This window comes from Neomonachus schauinslandi, chromosome 15 (genome assembly GCF_002201575.2).
Source record: "Neomonachus schauinslandi chromosome 15, ASM220157v2, whole genome shotgun sequence".
Taxonomy (NCBI): domain Eukaryota; kingdom Metazoa; phylum Chordata; class Mammalia; order Carnivora; family Phocidae; genus Neomonachus; species Neomonachus schauinslandi.
The window spans coordinates 2971914-2989274 of record NC_058417.1 but is presented as its reverse complement, the minus strand read 5'-3'; the positions used below and the strand labels follow the sequence as shown (position 1 = coordinate 2989274).

The 17361-nt window shown below is 55.9% G+C and overlaps 1 protein-coding gene across 1 annotated transcript; it reads right to left on the bottom strand.

The window, feature by feature from the left end:
* Positions 1-16194, bottom strand: PFAS (phosphoribosylformylglycinamidine synthase). Its single transcript, XM_021694872.1, has 27 exons — positions 15622-16194; positions 15407-15542; positions 14829-14934; positions 14266-14455; positions 14049-14154; positions 13549-13689; positions 13333-13457; positions 12885-13013; positions 11854-11985; positions 11595-11723; positions 7409-7482; positions 7141-7297; positions 6796-6857; positions 6498-6659; positions 6095-6220; positions 5820-5951; positions 5408-5638; positions 5085-5265; positions 4637-4720; positions 4290-4445; positions 3952-4071; positions 3520-3665; positions 3184-3391; positions 2927-3018; positions 2727-2841; positions 1366-1689; positions 1-1255 (listed from the first exon to the last, which is right to left on the bottom strand). Exons 1-27 carry the CDS (start codon positions 15761-15763, stop codon positions 945-947), a joined length of 4017 nt encoding a protein of 1338 aa, XP_021550547.1. The 5' UTR covers positions 15764-16194; the 3' UTR covers positions 1-944.
* Positions 16195-17361: the final 1167 nt, after the last annotated feature.

The following is a 17361-nucleotide window of genomic DNA, read 5'->3' as shown; positions in this document are numbered from 1 at the left end:
AGTCACATGCTCTTTGGACTGAGACAGCCAGGCGCCCTAGAGGTATTATTTAAAAATTCTATCACATCATAAAACCCCTGGGGGGCAGCGACAGTGCTTGGCACTGTAGCTAATCACCAAACATTAATGGAATGAATGAAACAATGAATGAATGGAATGGATGAATGAATGGAGGGAGGAAGGGAGGACAGAAGGAAGGAAATGGATGGGTGGATGACAGAAGGGATGAATGGAATGGAATGGAATGGAATGAAGGCAGGCAGGCAGGCTAAAGGCTTAATTCTAGGGAAGCAGGTGCTGACCATTTCTTTCAGGAAGGGAGCTGCTACATCGAGGAGCAAATACTGAGTTCAGAAGGCTGCACTGGGGTAGCCCCAGGACACAGCCAGAGATCGGCTCAGAGAAACTTCTGCAAACTGCGTGCACAGCACAGCGCTACATTTTAAAAAGCGGAATCCAGAACGCTTCTGCTGTTTTTCTGATGAGAACACGCAGGTCCTGACTTGCATGCTTTCATACACCCCCAAGCCCCTCACCCCCGTTATGAGGAAGGGGCACATAAAACATCCCTCCGAGCCCAGAGGAGTGATGGCAGGCACAGCGTGGCGATCACTGGGTAAGAGTGTGTGCATGTGGGGCGGGGGGGCGGGCAATGGAACATTCTCCCGGCCGCGCATCCTCACTTCCCAGTGCGGGCTCTTTCCTCCTTCGCGCCCACAGACAACCCTGTCAGAGCAGAAGAACCAAAGACAGATCCCATGGCATAAGGCAAAAGCAGGCAGATTAACAAAACCAGCAGGGCTGGGGGTTTTTTTGGCATTTTGGCCCTTGTCTGTCCAAGACGTATTTGGAGAGAAGGTGGGGCGCTTCTGAGTTTGAGGATGGGGAGGACAGCAGACCCGCGGGCACAAACCGTCAGGCCCAGGGGAGCCTCCCCTGCCTGCTCAGCGGCCTCCTTCCCGGGTCCAGTTTCGGGCATTGATGAAGAGCTGGAGCCAGGGGGAGGCAGTCAGGGTGTCAAATGGGGGAGGTCGCCAAGCCCACTGCCACGGCCGCACGGCCCGCTCAGGGTGAGGCATGAGAGCCAGGTGGCGGCCATCAAGGGAGCAGACGCCTGCCACCCCCCCGGGGGACCCGTTGGGATTCATGGGGTACTGTTCCGTGGGCTGGCCAGCATCATCGGCCCAGTGCAGTGGGGCCAAGCCCCTGGCCTCAATCTGGGCTTGGCGTTCCGGAGAAGAAAATGCCATGTAACCTGCAGGGGGGCGGGTGGGGGGGTGGAGGAGGGAAGTGAGGGCAAAGCTCCCCCACGCCCTCCACCCACGCCGGCCCCCAGACCCTCCCGCCGGCCTTCCGGAGCCTGACCTTCCCCGTGAGCGCTCCACACGGGCAGCACGGCGCCCTCCATCCCTCGCAGCATCAGGGCGGGCCCGGGCCCCACCCGCACGCTGGCCCAGCGGGACTCGAAGCGCCCGGACAGATTGTGACGCAGCACGAGGCCAGGTGGGGCGGGCCAGGGGTCCGGGCCCGGCTCCTCGGCCTCCTCGCTGGGGCTGCCTCCCACCCAGCCCAGCAGAGCCAGCAGCTGACAGCCATTACACACGCCCAGGCTGAAGGTGTCTGGCCGCCGCCGGAAGCGCCTCAGCTCGGCCCCGGCCAGCGGGTGGAAGGTCACGGCAGCTGCCCACCCTAGGAGGAGACAGGGACGTCAGGGTGGGCTGGCATGGAAGGGGACGGCCGCCCTCCTGTGCCAGCCCGCCCGGTTCCACCTGCCATGAGCCCCCCAGCCCCCAACACACGTGCACACACATACATACGTGCGCACACATACCCCCTACAGGGCAAATACAAAGGGAAGAAACAGGTTTATCTGCTTAAATGTTGCCATTCCTGGACCAGAGATGGCCCGTAAGTTTTTTGGCCTGGCCAGCAGAGCATTTTCAACACTTTTTATTTAACTGTCTGACGTTTAAAAATAAGACTTCATATAAAAATCTGGATTTGGCGGCACCCCAGTCCGTCAAGCATCTGCCTTCAGCTCAGGTCATGATCCCAGGGTCCTGGGATCGAGCCCCGCCTCGGGCTCCCTGCTCAGCGGGAAGCCTGCTTCTCCCTCTGCCCCTCCCCGTTTGTGTTCCTCTCGCTTGCTCGCTCTCTCAAATAAATTCTTAAAAAAAGAAAAAAAAGAACCATTAAAAAAAAACAATCTGGGGGCGCCTGGGTGGCTCAGTTGGTTAAGCGACTGCCTTCGGCTCAGGTCATGATCCTGGAGTCCCGGGATCGAGTCTCGCATCGGGCTCCCTGCTCGGCAGGGAGTCTGCTTCTCCCTCTGGCCCTCCCCCCTCTCATGTGCTCTCTCTCATTCTCTCTCTCTCAAATAAATAAATAAAATCTTAAAAAACAAACAAACAAACAAAAAAACCAATCTGGATTCTTGGCTTCTCTCAGAAACCAGAAAGATCTGGCCACGCTGAACCCGCCTTCCGAGAGCACAATGTGCTGGCGCTGTGTGCTTGCCACCCCTTTAGACGTGGTCCGTGCCACCCAGCCACCCCGCCTCACGTCAGTTACCCACGGGCCTGCTGCTGGCACCTGGCCCAGAATGAATGTCCTCCCCAGCCCCGGCCCCGCGGAGGTGAGAGGCCAACTCCCGGTCAGGAAGAGGGGGGCCGAGGCAGCTCCACAGAACGTGCAGCTGGGGGAGCGAGCAGATGCCCGGCACCTACCTTTGGCAGAGCCCAGGACATCCGCAAAGCTGAAGCCGCCCACGAAGGCCACACCACGGAACGTGTCCAGACCGATTGCCCCCGAACACAGGTCCTGCATGGTCACGTCCCACACCTGGCAGGACAGGTAGGAGAAGTATAGGAGGACACACAGCCCGAGGCCCAGCCCCGGCCCCAGCTCTGCCGGCCACCCCGCTCACCTCAAACCCGGCCAAGTGGAAGGCATCTGCCATCTCGCGGTCTCCATTACTGCCCTCCTCTCGCAAGATGGCAACGCGGGGCACGGGACCACCTGGGGGAGGGGGAGTGTCTCTGGGCCAGAGGGCTCCTTCCCTACCACAAACCACCCGCCCCCGCCACCGGACACCTTTCCCTGGGCAGGCCCCGGCATCCAGGCCTTGGGTTGCAGCCCCCAGGCTGAGGGTCGGGGAAGCCCAGACGGCACAGAGTCCCTCACCAGGCTCGTGGGGCACGGGTGCTTTGGGGAAGGTTGGGGGCAGGCAGTAGCTGGGCCCCGTCCGCTCCCTCAGCCCCTGTTCTTCCTCGGCCACACAGTGCGGCTCTGCCTGCAGCCGGTCCAGCTGGAAACTCGTCTCCTCCCAGACGGCTCGTAGCTGCCCAACAGGCTCCTCCAGGACCACGGCCCCATTCACGGACACTCGCACCTAGAGGGAGGGGCACGTCAATCAGGGCCAAGAGCGAGGGTGTCCGGCCTGGGCCCCCCGCCCCGCCGCCCCGGCTGGCACAGGCGAGCCACGGCCTCCCCGCTGTGCACCGCCCTGCCCTTCCTCACCAGGGCGTGGGGCCCGGCGTCGCCCGTGGGGCCCAGCTCCAGGCAGCGGAGGCCGGCCGCCTGGTAGCGCTCCAGCACCTGGGCCAGGTCTGGCTCCTGCACCTCCAGCACCAGGCCCGGCTCCTCAGCAAACAGCACAGACAGCACTGGGAGAACAAGGGGGGCACGAGGGTGACGAGGGTGCCGCCAGGAGGGTGTGGGGGGTCAGAGATGAGGGGAGGCCTGGGAGAGAGGGACCAAGGATGTGGCCTCAGGGTCTGCGGGGGGGGGGGGGGGCGCGTCCCAGATGGGTGAGTCACCAGGCTCAGTGGTCAGAGAAGATAGCCAAGGACTCGGGAACGGGGTTGGGGAACTCCATTTTCTTCACAGGACGTGGGGTCTACAGGGTGGGGCAGGCGGCCCAGGCCCGAGTCCAGACCCCAGGCTCCTCACCGTCGACCCCAGAGACAGGCACATCCACCTCTATCCCACAATTCCCAGCAAAGGCCATCTCTAGCAGGCAAGTGATGAGACCCCCGTCACTGACATCATGGCCTGAGCAGAGGAGGCGGTCTGGAGGAAGGAGAAAAATGCTCAGCAGCCTCAGGGCCCAAACCCGGTGGGCCTGCACCTCCTTCTGCAGAGTAGGTCACGTGGGAGAATGTGGGCACACTCCGAGAACCAGAGGCCAGGGCGATGGACCCCTCTTGCCCACCCCCCTTACTTGCTCCGCCGGTGAGTGTCTGCCATGCGTCAGTCACGTGCACCATCTCCCCCAAGGCCTCACTCACCTCTCAGCAGCCCCTGGGTGACGTTAAAGGCACGCACCAAGTTCTCGGGGAGGTCCAGGTTGGGAGGCTGCTCGCCCAGCTGCGAGAAGCATTGGGCCAGAGCCGTGCCTCCCAGACGGTGCTGCCCGGGGCTCAGAGGCACATACAGCAGAAGGCCTGGGGAGACGGGAAAGGGGTGAAGGAGCTGGACGGCTTAGAATGCCCTGCCCTGCTCACGACTACTAAGGTTCCCAGCATGTGGACAGACCCACAGACCCCCAGTCCCAAAACCAAGACGAGGGGCCCGGACCTCCCAGAGGACCCAGCTCTGAATACACAGTGCAGTGAGGAGGGCGGAGGGCCCGTACCTCCCCCTCCAGGATGCTTGAGGTCTGGGGTCACAGTGGCTGTAATGTCTGGACAGACAGCATAGGCTGAGATGACCAGCGATCCTGCAGAGCAAGGAGTAAGAGAGTGGGGGTGCCTGGAGGCTACAGGCATTGGAGCATCCGACTACTGGCTTCGGCTCAGGTCATGATCTCAGGGTCGTGAGATCAAGCCCCGTGTCCGGCCAGCTCTGGGCTCAGCAAGGAGTCTGCGTCCCCTCTCACTCTCCCTCTGCCCCCTCCCTGCTCTCGCCCACAATCTCTAAAATAACTTAAAAAAAAAAAAAAAAGGTAATCACAAACCTCTATCTCTGAAACAAACATTATATGTTAATAAAAAATTAAAAAAAGAAAAAAAGACGAGTAAGAGAGCGAGGTGCCAGCCCAGCCCCGCAGGTCTGCCCCTCTCCCCATGAGCCCCGGACCGTACCAGGAGCCCGCACTGTCTCAGAGCCGACCCGGGCGGCCATGCTGAGAGAGTCCTTGCCACCATCCACTGCCACACCCAAGGCTGCCATCACCGTCACCATAGCCTCACAGGCGTCAGCCAGAGCCGCGCCCTCCCCCGGGAGCTTGGCCGCCCACATCCAGTTCCCGCTGCACTTCACGTCCTGGGAAGCGGCGAACATCGGCCGTCAGAGAGAAGAGCGGTGGGGAGTCTGGGCTGGGGGCGGAGGGGCTGGGAAGTCACGGGCAGGAAGGACAAGAGGGCAAGGTGGAGGGTGGCCGCAGATGCGTCCCAGCGGGACTCACCCGGAGGTCGGTGACCAGAGCGAACACCAGGTTGGTGAGGGCTTCGGCCACAGCCAGCCGGGCGGCCACCTTGGGGTCCAGCAGGCTTTTGACGGGCTGCTCTCCCAGAGCTGTGGCAGCCCCGACGAGCTCCTGGTGACTCAGTGCCACGACGGCCACATCTGCCAGGGGGGTCTGCAGGGCTCCCACACACTGCTGCTGGGCCACCAGGCCGCCCACGGAGCGGTCCACCTGCAGAACCAGCTGGGATTGGCAAGGGGCAGGGGACCCACACACACAGGCCCGAGGCGGTGGGAGCAGGGCAGCAGGCCTTCAGGGCCGCTTCTCCCTTGGGCCTGCTGAATCCCCATAGTCACGGGGAGGGGGAGCAGAGGGAAGGGTACAGGGGCGGAGCAGGGGGTGTGGGGAGCACCTTATTGGTGAGGTAGCGCTTGCTGGCCACGGCGGGCAGCCTCAGAACGCGCTCCAGAGCCTGGCGCACACGCAGACCCGGGGGCAAGGCCAGGGGCTTCAGCACGGGGAGACTCCTCTGGAGGAAGAACTCCTACAACACAGAAGGTGACAGGGGTGTGAGAAGCTGCGGGGGCGCCGGGCACATGGGGACAAAGCACGCGTTGGGCAAAGGGCGGTCACAAGAGCTGGAGCAGAGAAGGGAGAAAAACCGCCTTCCCTCCCACCCCCACATACCTTCCGAGGCATCTTGCCCAGCACCCAATCCAGCTCCAGGTCCACAGGGGTTGGGGAAGACAAGGGGGGGCCATCCTTCTGGCCATTTCTTCCAGCGGGGCACTCCCGATCGTCCACCAGCACTATCTACGGCCACACAGCCCAGAGGGAAGAAGACTGTGAACCCCAGCAGGGAATACTTCCAGAAAGCCGGGCAGAAGCACGCTTTCCACCCTCTGTCTGGCTTCCCCGTTAAGTACCTGCCCCTGGCCGCCTCCTACATGCTGTCCGCCAGTTTGCGTGTCACCAACTCCCATCCTCCTCTCATCTCTTCCTCCTGACAGCTCTCCCTCCCTCCAGGCCGGACGCAAGCAGCTCCAAGCCCACCCACTGCGGCCGCCACCGACTCCCTGGGCCAACTCACTCTCCTGTCCCCAGTGATGGTGCCCACAAAGCTGGCCGGGCAGCGTTCCCGAGCACTGACGCGACTGAGGAAGTCCCGGTCAAGGGGCCTCAATAGAAGTGCATTCGACTCCTGGTACTCGGCCCCCCAGATTTCCAGGGCGTTCAGGGTCGGGTCCCCAAGCTGCATCCAGGAGGGAGGAGGAAAGGGAAGGATCAGTGGGCACTCCCCAGTCTCGCGTCTTTGCTAGGAGTCTCGGGGAGAAGGCTGGGGCCGGTGGGGATGGGGACATGGCCAGACCTCAGGGGACAAGGCCCACCTGGAAGCGGCTGGTGTAAATGACGGCCCCGGCGGGGTCACTCAGCTCCTTCAGGACATTGCCTGGTGAGAGGGCATAGGGGAGAGGTGGTGACCCGGCCATGGTCAGGCCCTGGCCTCCAAAGAAGCCCCTAATTCTATGTGTCCAGCTGCACCCCCACCACCAACCATCCCGCGACAGCAGGCTCCCACGCCCCCCAATGCCGAGCCTCTCCAGAAGGTACAGGGGGTGGAGAATAGGACCCAGGGCCCGGCGGCCACTTGCAGACCCCCAATGCCTCTGCCTCAGCCGAATGTGGCAAGAGGCCAGGGAGGCCAAGTCCCTCATCCCAATCCCTTTCCTCACCATTGCCACCAGCACCCTGGTCGTGGAGGCTGCAGATGGGGTTCCCCCTGGCGGCCTCCACACAAGCCCGGATCACACGGTTCATCTTCTGTTCCATCTCTGGGTCCCCGCGCTGCACGGCCCCAAAGTCCAGCTCACTGGTGTTGTCTCCCTGCACCTGGGGGAAGGGACGGCAGAGCTCGGCTGGAGGAGTCTGGGGGCTCACATCCCACCGATGCCCAGGGCCTGACAACGTCACGGAGCCTGCCCCTGAGCTGGTCCCACTCACCTGCACAGACGACGCAGCTCCGCCCCCAACTCCGATCCTATAGACAGGACCCCCAACCTTCACCACATCCATGCCTGAGAGGAAGGAAGGCAGAGTCAGGATGCTGGGGAAGCCAACAGAAGAAGCGGGAGTAGGAACAAGTGTAAGGATAAAGGGAAGTGGGCAAGAGGGGAGAGCGGTCAATATTACAAACGTACGGATTCTTTGGGTAAATACACGCGGCAGAATTTATGCTTCAGCTTTATCGACACAGGCACAAAATCACCTATGCACAAAATTAAACATTGCAGCATCATTTGCGATACCAAAGATAGGAAATACAGTTGACCCGTGAACAACACTGGGGTTAAGGGGTGCTGACCTGCACAGTAAAAAATGTGCACAGAACAATCAACTCCCTCAAAAGTCAACTACTAGTAACCTACTATTGACCAGAAGCTTTACCAATAACGGTTGATTAATAATTAATAAAAACCAATGAACTAATAAATAAGTAAAAAACTAACGAACCATTAACACACATTCCATATGTTACAGTACACTGTATTCTTACAATAAAGTAAGCTGGAGAAAAAAGAACATTCAGAAAATCAGAAGGAAAATATGTTTACAGGACTGTACCGTCTTTTTCGAAAAAAATCCATGCACAAGTGGACCTGCATGGCTCAAACCCGTGTTGTTCAAAGGGTCAACCGTGATGTAAATGCTAACAAGAGGGAGCTGATTCATAAATTACAGTATATCCATACACTGAAACACTATCCCCCCCCCAAAAGAGGATCACATGAATGATTTTTACGATATTTATCAATATGACATGATCTCCAAGATACATATACTGGTAAGTGAAAAGAGCAAGTTACAGAATTATGCGCGCCCCTTTACAGTTGCATCACAAAGAAAATAACAGTAATTAACGTAACAACAGAAGCGCAAGACTTACGCACTGAAACTACAACATCTATTAGTAGATCTAAACAAATGGAAACAGATCCCATGTTGACAGAGTAAAAGGTTTAACTTTGTTATGATGGCCATGTTCCCAACTGATCTGCAGTCAACCCAACCCCTGTCACAATCTAGCTGTCTTTTTCACAGAAACGGAGCAGCTGATCCTAAAATGTGCACTGAAATGTAAAGGACCTAGAACAGTCAAAACAGTCTTGAAAAAGAACAAAATTGGAGGACCCATCCTGCCTGCTTTTAAAACTTACTACAAAGCTGTAGTAATCCAGACAGTGTGGTTCTAGCACAAGGGCAGACAGATACATCAATCGATCTGTGGACTATGGAATACAACTGTGAATCCATTATGAACTTTATGTTTATGGCCAGCTGGTTTTTGTTTCTTTTCTTCTTTTAAGTTGGCTCCGCACCCAACATGGAGCTTGAACTCACAACCCCAAGATCAAGAGCCACATGCTCTACCGACTGAGCCAGCCAGGAACCTCCGGGGCAACTGATTTTTGAAAAGTCCCAAGACCATTCAGCAAGGTACAAACAGTCTTTTCAAAACATGGCGTTAGGACAACTGGATATCGGGCGCCTGGGTGGCTCAGTTGGTTAAGCAACTGCCTTCGGCTCAGGTCATGGTCCTGGAGTCCCGGGATCGAGTCCCGCATCGGGCTCCCTGCTCGGCAGGGAGTCTGCTTCTCCCTCTGGCCCTCCTCCCTCTCATGCTCTCTGTCTCTCATTCTCTCTCTCTCAAATAAATAAATAAAATCTTATAAAAAAAAAAGATTTTATTTATTTATTTGAGAGAGAGAGAATGAGATAGAGAGAGAGCATGAGAGGGAGGAGGGCCAGAGGGAGAAGCAGATCCCCCGCTGAGCAGGGAGCCCGATGCGGCACTCGATCCCGGGACTCCAGGACCATGACCTGAGCCGAAGGCAGTTGCTTAACCAACTGAGCCACCCAGGCGCCCCAATAAATAAAATCTTTAAAAAAAAAAAGGACAACTGGATATCCATGCGTAAAAGAGAGAAGTTAGACTCCTATCTCACACCATATAAAAAAATTCATTCAAAATGTATCAGAGGGCCGTCTGGGTGGCTCAGTCGGTTAAGCGTCTGCCTTCGGCTCAGGTCATGACCTCAGGGTCCTGGGATCGAGCCCCTCGTCAGGCTCCCTGCTCAGAGGGGAGCCTGCTTCTCCCTCTGCCCCTCCCCCTGCTCTTGCTCTCTCTCTCTCTCCTTTTCCCTCTCTCGAATAAATAAAAAAATCTTAAAAAGCAAAAAAAAAAATGTATCAGAAACCTAAACGTAAAAACTATAATAGGGCGCCTGGGTGGCTCAGTTGGTTAAGCGACTGCCTTTGGCTCAGGTCATGATCCTGGAGTCCCGGGATCGAGTCCCGCATTGGGCTCCCTGCTTGGCAGGGAGTCTGCTTCTCCCTCTGACCCTCCTCCCTCTCATGCTGTCTCTCATTCTCTCTCTCTCTCTCAAATAAATAAAATCTTTAAAAAAAAAAAAAAAGAAAAACTACAATAATACGACAAGAAAACATAGCTGTAAGTCTTTGTGACCTTGGCTTAGGCAATGGTTTTATTAGCCGTGACATCAAAACCATAAGCAGCAAAGAAAAATACAGATAAACCTGACTTGACCGAAACTAAAAACATTGTTTTCTTCATAAGACACCATGAAAAAAGTAAAAAGGCAACCCACAGAACAGGAAAAAATACTTGCAAATCATGTATCTATCTGATAAGCGTTTAGCATCCTGAATACATAAAACTCCTATAACCACCAAAAAAGAAAGACAACCCAATTTAAAAATGGACAGAGAATCCAAAAAAAAAAAAGACAAAGAATCCAGAAAGACGTTTCCCCAAGGAAGATCTCTAAACACACGTGAAAAGATGCTCGACATCATTAGTCATTAGGGAAATGCAAACCCAAACCACAATGAGATGCGACTTCAGGCCGTAGGGTGGCTAGAATCAGAGAGACAGGTAACAGGAGTTGGTGAGGATGTCGAGAATGCAGAACCCTCTTACGCTGTTGGGGGGAGTGCAAAATGGTGCTTTGGAAACCAGTCTGGCAGTTTTCCAAAAAGCTGGACACAGTTACTGTGCGAGCCCCCGATTCCACTCATAGTTACACAGGCTGGAGGCACGAGAACATAGGGGCCCAGAAAACATGTACACGTGTGTTTACAGCAGCATTATCCACACTAGCGGAAGAACCCAGATGTCTACCAACTGATGCACAGATAGACACACGAGAGGTTTGTCCCGAAAAAGGAATGAGGGTCTGGTTCATGCTACCATACCGATAATTCTTGAAAATATTGTGCAAAGTGAATGGTGCCAGGCACGAAACTCTACATTCTGTGTGATTGCATTCACATGAAATGTCCGGAATAGGCAAACCCACAGAGATAGAAAGTAGATGAGCCGCCGCCAGAGGCTGAGGGAGGAAGACACTGCTAATGGGTATGGCGGTGACAAGAATATTCCGGAGTTAGTGGTGCTCGAGGCACAGCTTTGTGCCTATCCTAAAAAACAGCTGACTTGTACACTTTAAAAGGGTGAACTTTACGGTACATGGATTACATCTCAATAAAGTGGTTATAAAAAAAAAAACAAGTGTGCGCCTATGTTACTTGTTTTAAAAAAAAAAGGACAAATACGCATACAGGTCTGTTCATAGATGCAGGAAAATACCTCCGGTCAGATACACAAGTCACTGGTTTACACCGGTTATCTCTGGAGAGGGAAACTGGGAGGTCAAGGGAAGGACAGCTTTCACTGTATGACCTTTTTTGCCTTTTAAGTTCTGAACCACGTGACTGGGTCACCTCTTCCATAAACGTGACCTGGCTCTTATCTTGACTCCAACACACGATGCAGCACACGATGGGGCCTAATGGATGTTTGCACCCCTGAACTGAGCGGGCAGATAAAAGCCCTGGCGCATGGCAGGCACTGAACAAACATGGGTTGGCCTGACTTAGCAGGGTGGGTCCCTGCCATGCAGGAGGAAACCGGGGCGCACACAGAGGCGATGCAGACCGAGCACCCCACTGGCGTAAAGCCCTATCCTGCCTTGGAAACCTGTACCGGGAGGAGAGACATGTGCTGGGAGATGAAAAACCAACCTAGGAAGTGGCCTCTAAACTCCCCTCCGGCAGTGCTGGGGACAAAGCTGGCTGGATATGGAGAAAAGGGGCGGCGGGCTCTTACCTGGCTCCGGGGGCTCCTTGCTCACATGCTCAGCTTCCATGGACCCGATGCCCCCGCTAAACATGATGGGCTTGATCCACTCACGCCGCTGGCCGTCGGGGAGCTGGAGACCCAAGGAGCGGGCGAAGCCTGGAGCGTGGACATCCCAGGGAGAGGGGGCAGAGTCCAGTCACCCAGTATCCCCCAGCACCCACTCAGTCATACAGCCCACCCCCCTCTGGTACTCGGGGTCCGTTATCCCCGACACCCCCAGCCTCACCGGCCAGCACTGGCTCCCCAAACTTGTTGCCGTAATCAGAAGCCCCATTACTGGCCTCAATGGCGACCTCCAGGGGCAGGGCGAAGTTCCCAGGATACTGGAAACTTGGGTCCTCCCAGGGCAGATTATAACCTGGAAGGAAAGCACAAAGTTGGCTGGACCGTTAAGACAGGACACAGAGGAGCCAGAGTCCTTCAGGAAGAGTCTAACTAAGCCACCAAGGACCACCCATGTGGGTAGAATGTCCCATTTTAGGAAATCCGATTTCAGGAAGATGTAGGGCCTACAATAAAGCACCGATCTTGCTCCCTAGGTCCCATGCCAATCTTCCCTCTGAGTCTTAGGATCAGGGTTCTTAAGGCTCTCTAAGAAATTGGACTTTGGGGGAGCCTGGGTGGCTCAGGTGCTTAAGCATCTGCCTTCAGCTCAAGTCATGATCTCAGGGTCCTGGGATCGAGCCCCGCACTGGGCTCCCTGCTCAGTGGGGAGTCTGCTGCTCCCGCTCTCTCTCTCTCTGTCCATCACAAATAAATAAATAAAATCTTAAAAAAAAGGAAAAGAGGGCGCCTGGGTGGCTCAGTTGGTTAAGTGACTGCCTTCGGCTCAGGTCATGATCCTGGAGTCCCGGGATCGAGTCCCGCGTCGGGCTCCCTGCTCGGCGGGGAGTCTGCTTCTCCCTCTCCCGCTCCCCCCTCTTGTGCTCTTTCTCTTTCTCACTCTCTCTCTCAAATAAATAAATAAAATCTTTAAAAAAAAAAGGAAAAGAAATAGGACTTGGGGGACAGATGGTCATGAGACTGACCCAGTATCATTTTTCCTTGCTGAGCAGGTGCTAGTTTATAAAGAAAATGGTGGTTCTGCAAAGCCTGTCTGGTGACTTGAGTTTCCGCTGGCCTAGAGTCCTCACGGCAACGGGCCAGCTACTCTAGGGCCTGCCTCCCAAGAAAAGGCACCCAGGATGACTTAAGAGATAGAAGTGCTCCATGCCCGCCAGGACAAGGAAGAGAAGGTAGGGAGGAAGGAGGTGGGACCTGGGATGTGTAGGTTTCCAAAGCAATAGCCAGCAGTGCCAGCCACCACGTGGGCCCCGCGGCCCGTGCACTGGACATCTCGGATCCGGCCCCCTGTGCCTGTGGTCGCACCGCTGAAGGGGGCCACTCCTGTAAAGAGATGGGGGAGACGTGTGGGTACCAAAGAGACAAACCTCAGTTCTGACCGCCCCATTAAAAATCAGGATGGGACGCCTAGGTAGCTCAGTCGGTTAAGCATCTGACTCTTATCTCCGCTCAGGTCTTGATCTCAGGGTGGTGAGTTCAAGCCCCACGTTGGGCTCCATGTCAGGCATGGAGCCTACTTAAAAAAAAAAAAAAAAGTCAGGACAACCAGCCTCCCTGATTGTTTTTCCCAGGCCCGGACCGGAGGACCTTCACTCTACCCGACACTCTGATCTCATCGATCCATCCCCGGGACCCAGCTCACCTGTGGGGAAGTTGTGGGTCTCTGCCGTGAAGACGACGTGTCTCAGGGCCTGCTGTTGCCGGAAGCAGCTTGGCTGTGTGGGGTCCTCGGGTCGTAGGAATCGGACTTCCTTCCCCTGGATTGCACTGTGGACACAGTGGTTCTGGACCTTGCTTCCTTCCTGGGGCCTCCCCTCCCCTGAGCCTGCCGTCCCCCCCGACCTCAGGCACAGCCCACCTGCTGTTGTCACAGAACTTGAGGACGTTGTTGGGGTTCGAGGACGCCTGGGTGCTCATGATGGACTCAAAGAGGGAGTGTGCCAGTTCCTGCCCGTCCATGTGGAGAAGGCCCTTGAAGAACCAGTGTCGACTGTGTTCGCTGCAGGGGTGATGCGGGGAGGGACGGAAAGGCAGAAAGCTGGGTCACTTCTCACGCTATGCCGTGTCTTCTCAGCAATCAGCAACAGTTAACGGCCAACTCTTACATAGAGAACAAGTCAGAATAGATTCCAAAAAGCCATAACCTTCAAACGTCCTGTCACTGTGGAGTGCTCAGATCCAAAGTGAATATGAAATCGAGACTTGGGTATAGACTACCAGATGGAGGAGGAGCCCGGGCCCTCAAACGGACTCAGGGACACCCCCGAGCCAGAGGAGAGCCACGAAGGCAAGTCCCCGTGCCCTTCCCTTCCAACCTCCACGGGCTCAGCCTTCAGAACGTCCCCATTGCCCCACCACCTATTGGACTGAGCCAAGTCGAAGGCCTCCACGGTGCTGGGGTTCCGCTGTAGCTCCTGGAAGCGTCTGGTGTAGAAATCCAGGTCCCAGGAGTCTAGGGCCAGGCCTAGGAGACAACCCGGGAGAGATGACTGTAAGGCTCAGGTCACCAGGTCCCGGGGCTCAGCGCCCCCTGACTGGCCTCGCCTGGGCCTCCCTCCCAGGCACCCCGGCTCACCCAGCTCCCGGTTGGCCTTCTCCAGGGCACACCGGCCCTCAGCCAGGATGTTGATAGAGCCATTGAGAGGTGTGGAAATGCTCCCAAGGGAGAAGCTCTGGATGGGATGGGGGAAGTGCTGCTCGGTCATGCGGTCATGCAGGGTGGCCAGAGCGATGGTCTTCATCTCAGCTGATGGAGGGTGGGCGAACTAGGGGCAAACACACACAAGACGGCAGGAGGTGGAGGGCTGAAGTCTGGACAGAGTGGTGCACCCCAGGTCCTCCCAGTCATGCAGGGCCAGCCCATGGCTAATCTGCGTGGTGCCCAAGTGCCGATGAGAAAGACACGCCCCATCCAGGCACGAGCCCATGTAAGGATGCCCAGATTAGCAAGGGGACCACAGGCTGGACTTCCTTCCCATTCAGCCCTCGACCAGGAAGTCTCAGGCAGTGAACAACCTGCCAACAAGACAGGCCTAAAGCCAAGAGCTCCTCCCCATTTCTCCCGAGTTCAGGACCTCATCTCTTTTATCTCTGGCCCAGCTCCTCCTCCCCCTCACCACAGATAGCCCAACACCTCACCGAGAGCAGGTAGCGCCGGGTGGTCTCCACGCGATCCACAGCCCCCAGCCCAGCAGCCCAGCACACTGACACGACGTTGGTGGATGCTGGGGTCGAGAAGTTCAGCCTGAGGAGTGGGCTGGATGGTTAGGACCTGAGAGCGCCAGCCGAGAAGGTGGACCCCGCCCACAGCTGTCCCACTGACCTCTCACCTCTATCCCCCTCCCCACTGGCCTCTAGCCTCAGACCCGGGCACCAAGAAACCTGCTTTTGAAGGTCACTCAAATCAAACCGGACCCGTCCTTCCAGCATAAAATGCTTTGACATCTTACTTCTCAGAATGCAATCTGTTTTACTTACAGAACGTGCCTGGTAGCTGGCTCAGTCTTTCAAAGACATCTTCCCATATGGGGAAGGCAGATGCATGGCCTTCTAAGCAGGGAGTAGGATGGAGTAAAGGAAAAACAGACCTGTCAAGGGTCACAGGAGAAGGAAGAAGAGGAATGGGAGTGGAAGGGGTGGGCAGTGCGGGCAGTGCGTCTGGAAGGGAGCTCGGCCTGAGAACATGGAATGCATTTACCCTGGGCTGAGACACTCGCCTGGGCCCAACCTCCAGCAGCAGGTCGTTGGAGTCAGAATGGAGCCAGGACTCCTGAGCAACATCACCCAGTAACAAGGGGCAGCCAAAGAGCCATGTCAGCTTCTTCATCTCCTCAGCGCTCGGGAGGGACTTGGCTGCAGGGGGACAGGACGGGGATATGCTGAGACCCTGCGCGGCCTGGCACCGCCCCGCCCATCCAATACTTGGCCCAACCTGTCCAGTTCACATTGTAGCACAGCTCTGTCTTGACACCCTGCAGCGCTGGCAGCTTCCCTTGGAGCTTCCTCCGAGCGTGTCCAGAAGCTGCCCTCTCATGGCCAGAGGGATGGACATAGAAGTGAAGAACGGAGGCCATCGCTGGAGTTGTCCGTTGTGGGAAGTGACGTAGATCCCTGAAAGGTAATTAGCTATTCCCTGTCAAACAGATTTCAGATTTCCAAGACAGCTGAGGCTCTGGAGGCATTAGGGACGGGGTGGGGAAAACAGGAGCATTCGGAGAGATGAGATACTCTGAAAAACGGAAGCTCGGGGGGCTTCATCCTGCAAAATGTGGGAACAGGGTATACGGGTACATCCTTGGCACACGATCCTTGAGCACCTGCACTTTGCTGGGCCCCAGGCAAGGTCTCAGGAACACCGCTCTGAAGACAAAAACCATTTCTGCCCTCACAGACCTTACATTTTATTGAGGGAGACAGGCAAGCGCCCCAACATTTCCAGCCCAGTGTGGTTAAGGCTGAGAGACTGTGGCTACCAGGCTAGCACTTGAGGAATTAGGGAAGACTTTCTGGAAAAAATAGCATCTAAATGTAAACCCACAGGATGAGCTGGACTGGGCCCAGTTGGTGGAGTCAGATGACACCATTCTTCTGGTATGCTCTACCTTCTGGCTGCTCCAGGTCAGGCACCTGTCCTTCACTCTCTTCTGTCTACATGCTCTTCCCAAGTGACTTCATCCAGACCCGTGGCCTTAAATACCATCTAGTAGATTGAGCCAGTGAAACTGCCAGGATTCAACCCTTTTTGTCCCAAAACGGCAATTTCATCTCATTCAAGTCGCTATCTGCCAACAGATGCCATATCTTAATTCAATCCTGACTCTCCCGGACACTCCAAACTGGTACATTAAAATGCTCACGTGAGGGCGCCTGGGTGGCTCAGTTGGTTAAGCAACTGCCTTCGGCTCAGGTCATGATCCCGGAGTCCCGGGATCGAGTCCCATGTCAGGCTCCCTGCTCAGCAGGGAGTCTGCTTCTCCCTCTGACCCTCCTCCCTCTCATGCTCTCTGTCTCTCATTCTCTCTCTCGCAAATAAATAAAAATCTTAAAAAAAAAAAAAAAAGCTCACGTGCCAGCTCCACGTGGATGTCTCATAAACACCGATGGTAGTCTGTTTGGGCCAAAACAGAAATTCTGATCTCTCCCTTCTCCAGACCTCCTGTTCTCCCAGTCTTCCCCATCCAATCAGCACACAGGCCAAAAATACGGTCAACCTCACTTCTTCCCGAGCCCTCTCTATATCTAATCCATCAGCAAATCTATTTCCAAACATATCCCAAATCTGTCCACATCCTTTTTTTTTTTTACTTGACAGAGAGAGACAGAGAGAGAGGAAACACAAGCAGGAGGAGAGGGAGAAGCAGGCTCCCCACTGAGCAGGGAGCCCTATGCGGGGCTCGATTCCAGGACCCTGGGATCATGACCCAAGCCGAAGGCAGATGCTTAACCAACTGAGCCACCCAGGCGCCCCTGTACATATCCTTTCATCTTGGCTACCATGACTCCTTCAAGCCATGACCGTCACTCACTTGGGGCCTCCTGAATAGCACCCCTGATTCCACTCCTGCCCCAACCACAAACCATTTGCCGTATTTCAACATAAGTGAGATCATGGCTTCTCATCACACATGGTGTAAGCTTCTAACTCAGGACCCTGGCTCACCTAGCCTGGCCC

Excerpts from the sequence above, each read along its gene's own strand:
- PFAS (XM_021694872.1), bottom strand. The coding sequence starts at position 15,763 with ATGGCCTCCGTTCTTCACTTCTATGTCCATCCCTCTGGCCATGAGAGG. Across the intron at positions 7,483-11,594 it reads CAAGGAGCCCCCGGAGCCAG|GCATGGATGTGGTGAAGGTT; the intron begins GTAAGAGCCCGC and ends CCTTCCTCTCAG. Across the intron at positions 3,392-3,519 it reads ACGCCGGGCCCCACGCCCTG|GTGCGAGTGTCCGTGAATGG; the intron begins GTGAGGAAGGGC and ends CCCTCCCTCTAG.